The sequence below is a fragment of the Myotis davidii genome, unplaced genomic scaffold (assembly GCF_000327345.1).
Source record: "Myotis davidii unplaced genomic scaffold, ASM32734v1 scaffold1270, whole genome shotgun sequence".
In the NCBI taxonomy this organism is placed as follows: domain Eukaryota; kingdom Metazoa; phylum Chordata; class Mammalia; order Chiroptera; family Vespertilionidae; genus Myotis; species Myotis davidii.
In genome coordinates, this window is record NW_006281978.1 from 26,408 (window position 1) to 35,387 (window position 8,980).

Sequence of the window (8,980 nt, forward strand, 5' to 3'; positions counted from 1 at the left end):
ATATATGTGTACCATTTCTAATTAAGTGAGGCCTTCAATTTTAATACTTTCTTTTAAATATACTGATTTATTTTCCCCAGCTTTATGGGGAATAAAAGATTGTATAACAAGAAAATATAAACAAGTAATATTATAAAACTTATACAATAGCAAATATAACTATTTTCTAAATAACCTGCTCAAATTAAAGCCTTCAATATATTATGGTAATGTGTACAAAAATGTTATTGTGAAATAGAGACAGCTATGTGTGTTAATACAGATAGATCATCTAAAAAGAAATATAATAGGCACATTGCTAAACATTTTTACATTATATTCCTGCTTAAATGGGAAAAAATAGCTGTTATACTATTATGAACATAATATATACATTTTATTCAATTGACATACAAATAAATAAAAATTTTCTCTAAAATAATCACATTACACAAGCACATATTTTTTAAACTTAGAAGTTATTCTGGTTTTCCACTGCCACTGACAGTAGGTATTTCATGGTCAATCTCTTTCTTAGGATCCACCATGTCTTTATATCTCTCCCCACGGTGTTGTTCCAGGTATGGACCCCAGTTAGGAGCTGGTCTGCAGCAGCTCACAATACGCTGAAATGAGGGGAGGAAAAGCTGTCTTAGAACTTAAGTGCTACAATCTGTAAATACATATCAAAGTACATTTTTTTTAGAATGTTAAATTTCTTTGCCCTAGTCTCCAGGTGACTGTTTGGTGGGGATCTAAACCAGTGTATACCTGAAAAGTTTCCAGAGCCAAAGAAAGGGAGTTCCAGGTTAAAACAATTAATCTAGATCCATTCTTGAATGGGCTTAGATATTTATTTTAAATCCAACTACTGAGCCCAGCTGGTGTGGCTCAGTGATTGAGTGTCAACCTATGTACGGGAGGTTACGTTTGATCCCCAGTGGGAATCGTGCAGGAGGCAGCCAACCAATTATTCTCTCTCATCATTGATGTTTCTCTCTCTCTCTCTCTCTCTCTCTCTCTCTCTCTCTCTCTCTCTCTCTCTCTCTCTCTCTCTCTCTCTCTCTCTCTCTCTCTCTCTCTCTCTCTCTCTCTCTCTCTCTCTCTCTCTCTCTCTCTCTCTCTCTCTCTCTCTGACATTATATATAGATAGATAGATAGATAGATAGATATAGATATAGATATACATATTTAAATCTGACTACTGAGCCTACCTTATTATTGCCCTATGCCCTAATGATGTGTCATAATCAACTCCATCCCCCTAGGCCCCCAAGGAAGAGAGGTGACTCAGGACCTAATTTGGGTTCAAGATAATTTACCAGGCTTTTCCCAGTGTAAACATTCTATTAGCATATATATTATAAAAAGAGTGGGTTTGTTTTTTTTCAGACCAGGTTTTACAAATGAAGATTATAGATATAACACACACAAAAAAGGTCATTTGCTTTGCTTTAGCATCATCTTCAGGAACAACTTAGTACAAGTGTAGACATGATAACTTATGTGCTAAGCACTCTAATAGCACCCGAGGCTACAGCAACAAACAAGACAAGACTGCTTTTAAACGGACCTTATAGTTTAGTACAAGGAGACACACAAATATATGTATAGTGTAATACAATGCTATGCACATAGTAATGGATGTTTGTCTCAGATACAGAAGTAGCCTAATGGAAGGAGTGATTAATTTGATCTCATGGTCATAAGCTCATATTACCTACATATTGGTAAGTTAATCTTTAGTTTGATCATAGTGATTTAAATGAAGTACAAATAATGTTAATTTTAATTGAATTTATTGGGGTGACATTGGTTAATAAAATTATATAGCTTTCAGGGGTACAGTTCTATAATACATCACCTATATGTAAACTAATAAAATAGAAACATTCTTATAGATATAGAGAAAAGACTGGCAGCTGTCAGAGGGAGGGGGTGGGGGTACTGGGTGAAAAGGGTGAAGAAATTAAGCAACCCCCCCCCCGCAAGAAAAAACAACTCATAGATCTCATAGATAACAGTATGGTGATTACCAGAAGTAAAGTAGCTGGGGAGAGGTAAGAAAGGGTAAAAGGAAAAAGAAAAAGAAAGGGTAAAAGGGGGACAAACGGTGATGGAAGGACACTTGATTTGGGGGGGTGAACAAATAATGTACTTACTTGAATGATGTTTCCTTTAGCTTGAATTATTTTTATAATAGCCATAATTGGAATCCAAATAATGCAGAAAATAATCAAACACCAGCCTAAAGCCACTCCCCAGTCCGGGTATGGAATTTCGCCATAAGTAGGTCTATTAAATTTCACCAGTGACCAGATAAAAATTACCTGTGAAAGTTAACATATGAAAGGACAATGCTAAAGATCAGACTTTATTGCACTAATGATTCCAATTGCACTAATTATTAGCAATTTGATTCCATTCCTTAGAAATAATTTATCAAAAGAAATTACAATGAAAATACATTCAAGCAACTAAGATAATCAGATAACTAGCCAGAAGATAACAATACTAAGTGGACAAATGACTTATATTTGGCTTTGAATAGATTAAAATTAGCACCTCCGCATATTTATAAAAAATACAATACTTGTCCAACATGTATTTCAATGAAATACTTTACCATAAAATATAGCAGACTGTAAGTAAAATAATATCTAAGATATTCTGTTAATGAACTTAGTAACTTTTATTTATAATAGCATGGTTTTATTTTAAACCATTAGGTAGAGAGCATATCAATTAATTTAATGAGAATGTAAAATACACTTTAGTGAACATGCTTAGCATTATTTCTATTATTTCTCACTACACAGAGCATCCCTTACTCCAAACCCAAGCTCACACACATTCACTTATTAGTATTACATATATATTTACCAAAGCACACATCACTGCCAGCCTCTTGAGAAAAAAAACAAGCTCAATGTGTGTTTGGTAAAACAGTGAAATCTGAATCTTAAAGCTGAAACACGTTAAGGCCACGTTTTTCAAAAATTGTCTTTAAAAAACGTTGCAGCATTAAACTAATTGTGTATTTAGAAATCTGTAAAACAAAATCAAAACCAAAAATCACCTAGTAGTTCCTCTAAATTTAGTTTAAATGTATTTAGAATACAAGAATCTTTATAAAATAGATATTCAAATTTCATTTTACAATTTAATAGATTTAGTTAGTTACAGAAATGTAAATATATTTTACACTTACCATAATTTTACATAGCTAAAAGAGAATAAATGAGGGATAGTGGAGTCTAATATGCATACCTTTATATAAATGGCTTATGATGTATGTCATTTAATATTTAATACCTTTGCATTTATAAATAAACTCAGTTGTCACCCTGACCGGTGACTCAGTTGGTTGGGGCATCATCCCATACACCAAAAGGTTGTGGGTTTGATTCCCAGTTAGGGCACATACCAAGGTTTCCGGTTTGACCCGGGCCAGGGTGTGTACAAGAGGCAACCAATCCGTTTCTCTTTCACACCAATTTTTCCCTCTCTCTCTCTCTCCCTTCTAGATGATAGATGGTAGAGGATAGATAAGTAGGTAGGTAGGTAGGTAGGTAGATGATAGATGGTAGAGGATAGATAGATAGATAGATGATAGATGGTAGAGGATAGATAAGTAGGTAGATAGGTAGATAGATAATAGATAGATAGATAGATAGATAGATAGATAGATAGATAGATAATAGAAGATAGATGATAGATAAATTCACTTGTCAAACTTATGTAATCAAAGTTGGCTGGCTAAAAGACTAGTTAGGTATTCTAAATTTATAAGGATTTTATTTTATTATGGAGACTTGTCCAAAAGGCCAAACAATATTTAATAGCACTGTCAAAGTCATTTAGCAAAAAATATGGGGCATACAAATATTTTAATTCAGCACATCTACTCTTAAACTGCTCACAATTTAAAACTGACTTTATAATGTTAAAGACACACACACACACGCACACACACACACACACACACACACACACAACTTAAGTCCCTCTAAAAACAAACATGATACTTCAGATTTGAAGCAAATTCTAGATCAAGTTATTTAATGGTCTTTTGTAGGAAAACCTTTGAAGCATGGAGGCAATAAGAACCAGAACACATCCTCTATGAAGCTTTGTAACCACCACACATCCACCGTTATCTCTAGTCAATAGTAATTTCCATCTCATTATGTGTTATTTTGGCATTCGGCGTTTACTGCCCTGAACTGTTATTTAAAGACTAGAGGCCTGGTGCACAAAATTTGTGCATGAGGGTGGTGGTGGGGGGTGTCCCTCAGCCCAGCCTGCACCCTTTCCAATTCAGGATCCCTCAGGGGATGTCTGACTGCCAGTTTAGGCCCAATCCCTGTAGTCAGATGTCCCTCTTGCAATCCAGGACTGTTGGCCCCTAACCACTCACCTGCCTGATGCCCCTAACTGCGCTTCCCTGCTGGCCTGATTGCCCCCTAACTGCCCTCCCCTGCTGGCCTGATTTCCCCTATCCGCCTCTGCCTCAGCTCCTGCCGCCATGGCTTTGTCCAGAAGGTTGTCCGGAAAATGTCCAGTCTAATTAGCATATTACCCTTTTATTAGTATAGATAGTATGTCTATATGTCATGTCTTCCAGAAGACATATTTTGCTTTCCCTCAGCTCCTAAGTAGCAACTGTTGAATTTGTTAACATAAACTGTTGCCTCTACTGACACAGGTGAGTTTCTTTTAGTAATTTCATATACTAAGTACCTCCCATAAAGAGAAAAAAATATGCATTGGAATCTTTGTTGATTCTTAGCAATTAGTATATTTAGAGTATGGGTTATATGCATATTTGTATTTTTCTGTACCTAGCATATTTATTATAGAATGAGAAAATGAATGATTTATTTTTATTTGTCCTACTGGTAATTCTTAAATATGACAGAATTTTAAGTCTATAGGAGCCTATTTTCTCAAATAGTAAATGTTTAAACGTATGGACTCAAAAATAATACTGCAAAGACATTTTAATTTAGGCAACTTGGAGGCACCAGTCATAAAGCAAAAGTTGAAAAACCATTAATTTATGACATTTGGTTGCCTTTTTGTCTTCAATGTGAGTTATTTTTCACTTTTATCTCAGAGATGTTTAAATATATATTATTTATACTAAATTCATGGAATATTAATACTTACAATCAAGAGAACAGGCGTAATGACATACCAGCAAGCTCTCCACCATAGCCAGAATATCCACCTTTTTGCTCCAATCATCATTTCTATATCTTCAATGAATCTGTTCCCTCCTAACAAAACAACCAACAGAGTGCATTCAGTCCTTGCTCATGTGTTCCTCCATTAATCATTGTGGCCTCAAGTTTTGTCTGAACATTTTCCTATACTACACAATGAAGGATACACATTTACATTTTATTTATACTATATTTTTACCAGTTATATTATACTTTACTATTATGATACACACAATGGAAAAGAATAAAACTAAATTACTTTAGTAGAAAGAGTAATTCTGAGAGTTACCACTTACCATAAATCCAGATGATTCCTATTAATTCCAGTATAGCTGCAATCATAATGCCCCATCCAGCACAGAAGTAGTCAATCAGATTAACCCAGTAAATTCCAGCCTATCAAAACATTAATTACTTATAAGTATAATTTTAATTATTTTTATGATTTATTAAGCATGCAAATTGAATGTATTAATTTTATTTTAGCATATGCTCCTTGATTTCACCTCTGCCAAAAATGTGAAAAGGAATGTTTTCAAATGTGAACACAAATATGGAATTAAATCTCAAAACTGATGTCTTTTTTTCTATATGAAGTAACTTGGAAAGAAGCATTTAGAATAGTTAATTATTAAAATGATATGTGTATTCTGTAATAGTGGCCAACAAATATAGTGTATGTTTAAATTCTCTAACTTTATTGTAATTGGGGAAATTGTTCATTAGTGAGCTTCCTGCCCCTCTGCACAATATACTTATTGAAATTGTGCTATAATGGCAAACAATCTGAACTAAAATTCAGAAAACCTTGATCCAAGTCAGACTTGGACTTGTCATTAAACATTCTCTCAAACTGTGGTTTTCTCATTGAGATTATAAAGTATGTTCCAGGTAATACTTTGTCTATGGAAAAAAACACTATAATATACCTGAGTTACACAGACGAGACCAAGGAGAAACAAAACCAGGCAGCAACCCAAAGTTATGGGAATTCTCATTGTCTTCATCACTTTGGGAAATAAATCTTGAATTGTTGTTGTAATTGTTTCTTCAGAAGGGGGAAAAATGGCATGTTATATGTCAACTCATTTGCCAATAAGTTTAATCACAGAATTCAACTTCTATTAATGAAATTTACAAATAGATATTGAGAAAATAGTCTAGCCTTAATCATAGCTTTTAAAAACCCTTAAGATCCTTTCTCTTGGCAGTCACCACTTGTCGGTTCTGATAAAAATCAAAGGCAGCTCGATTTGTCATTTTTAGTCTGTTTTAGAAAGTTTTTCATTGGTAGCAACTATAAGGTAACAGGTCCCTGGGGGCTGAAGTAGTTTGAAAGAGTAATAGGGAAGGAAGAAGTCTAATACAACTTTTTAAAAAGGTGAGTATTTGAATAAATAACATGGATACAGAAAGGCCTTCCAGGTTAAGAAATAAATGTATTCCCATAAGCCACCAAACCCAATCATTGATTATTTTATACAAATAATTACAATAATCTAAAAATCTTATAGAAGAATTTGAACTTCATATCAGTATATTAAGAAATTAAAACCAACCTTTAAAAAAGAAAAAAGAAAGTGTTCATGAAACAGGGTACTGGCTAAAAGTAGAAGGGTGTTTGAGTGAAAGGATTAAGAAATATATTTGAAATTTTTGAGAGCTTTGAAAGTCAATTAGAGGAGGCTGGACTTTGCCCCATAAACAGTAAACTATTAAAATGTTTTATGTAAGAAGACAATATAATAAAAACTGTTTCAGAATTTTAGGGTGTATACCTAAGGAAAATTTTTATGAATACATAGAGCCATGTGCAAGAATAGCCATTGCAGTAGTTTGTGTAAGTTTTAAAAACTGAAAATAATCCAGTTGCCTGTCACAATGGCAACAAATTGTGAATTAGGTAGACCTATAAGTCTATGTATCAACATTTTTTAATATCTGAAGCAAATATGATAACATATTAATGTTTGTTCCTTTTGGGTGTTTGATTCATGAATGCTTTTTATTTTTTAATTTAAGTTAAAAATTTTTCAGAAAGATTTTTCTGAGAGTAAAGCCTAGGGGGGCAACAAGGGTTAAGAAAAAGATAATTTTAAGTAGAAGAAACATGAGTACAATATAAAAGAGATAGGCTAACAGTGGGAGTCTTACTTACCAATGGAAGCAAACTGAGAGTCGAGACCCAAAGTCAAAAGCATGAAGAAAAATAATATAGACCAGAATGGTCCACCTGGGAGTTGGGCTAGAGCTTCTGGATAAGCAACAAATGCCAAATCAAAACCTAAGAAAAATGCATGACATTTTAATTTAAATTAGTTGCCAAAAAATTCCCATATTTGGACATTTTCAAAATAAAGTACTAGAAAAATCTCATTCTAATTTGGTAACACAATCCATGAACTATGTTTTTAGCAACTATTTCATTTTCATTTTTAAAAATATTTGACTTGGTTACGATGTGAATCCATGATGTGAATTAAGCTAGAGAGATCAATTTTAGAAATGGTACATTTCTCACATAAGAAATCTTAATTATTTCATTGATTTTGACTCTATTTTTTTAAGATTGTTGAAGAATAATATCTTAAACTCCAGAAACCTAAATTATCTTACCCTAGAAATTCTCAAAGAATCATTAACCAAATGATGTTCATGTTGGACACAGCTGGGCTAAGTCACTTGGGTTTCTATCTATATGATATTAATGTATGTTTAAAATTCAGATCAATACTGTAGACACACACACACACACATACACACATATATATATATATCATCGCTTTTATATATATGCATACACACAAATAAAGATAAAGCATGTAAAGTGCTTATCATGATTTCTGATACTTATAATTGTGCAGGAAGTAATTCATATTAAAAACAAACAAAATTCAGAAAAAAAATCTTAAATTGTTCCCTGGTATAGTCTTATTTTCTCAAATCATCTAAGAATTACTTCATCCTTAAAATAACCAAAGTATATAAGATGAAATAAGAAATGCAATACCCTAAATCTTGAGTGCTTTAAGTAAATTTCTCTAAAATATATCAGTATTGCTTAAATGAACTACATTGAGTTAATAAAAATTAATAATATATAGCATTCCATACCTGATTTTACAACTTGAGATACTTCCTGCCCAGAGATATGAGCCATGTGTCCCAATATAGAAAAAATAGCAAATCCAGCAAACACACTAGTGAGGCAGTTTGTCAAACATACCACAATGGCATCTGAGAAGCAGTTATTATTGAACTTATTGTAAGATGACAGAGTAGCTAAGCCACCCCAAGCCACTGAAAGGGAGTAAAATATCTGTGTGGCAGCATCTTTCCAAATCTATGAGAAAATAAGTTGATATTTTAGAACATACACTCTTAATTTTCATTTGCATAAAATATTTTATATATACAGATGAACAAATATAATACCCATTACTCAGCTTAAGGAATAAAATGTTATCAGTCTTTTGAAGACCCAGTTTCCCCCTTCTTAATCCTATCACCTCCAGTGGTAACTGCTATCCTGACTTTTGTATTTATCATTTTCTTGTTTTTCTTTGTATATTTACTACATAAATATGTAAACTTAAACACAATGGCATTTAGCTTTGCATGTTTTTGAGTTTATAGAAAAGTTTTCTTAATACATATTAACTTATACAACTTCCCTTTTCAGTCAGTATTGTATGAAATTTATCCCTTATCAATTTGAACCATAAGGTATTTCAATTTTGTAAGTCAAAAATGAAAGAATATAAGCAAATTCA

General features: G+C 32.9%; 1 protein-coding gene across 1 annotated transcript in view; it reads right to left on the reverse strand.

Moving 5' to 3' along the window:
• Positions 1–378: 378 nt before the first annotated feature.
• SLC6A14 (solute carrier family 6 (amino acid transporter), member 14) overlaps positions 379–8,980 on the reverse strand; it is a 50,199-nt gene continuing 41,597 nt past the window's right edge. Inside the window, exons 8-14 of the mRNA XM_006752642.2 lie at positions 8,322–8,550; positions 7,366–7,491; positions 6,137–6,255; positions 5,504–5,603; positions 5,152–5,261; positions 2,142–2,309; positions 379–605 (exon numbers count right to left, since the gene is read on the reverse strand). Of these exons, the coding sequence (XP_006752705.1) occupies positions 459–605; positions 2,142–2,309; positions 5,152–5,261; positions 5,504–5,603; positions 6,137–6,255; positions 7,366–7,491; positions 8,322–8,550 (999 nt within the window). The 3' untranslated portion in view covers positions 379–458. The remainder of the gene's footprint in view (positions 606–2,141; positions 2,310–5,151; positions 5,262–5,503; positions 5,604–6,136; positions 6,256–7,365; positions 7,492–8,321; positions 8,551–8,980) is intronic.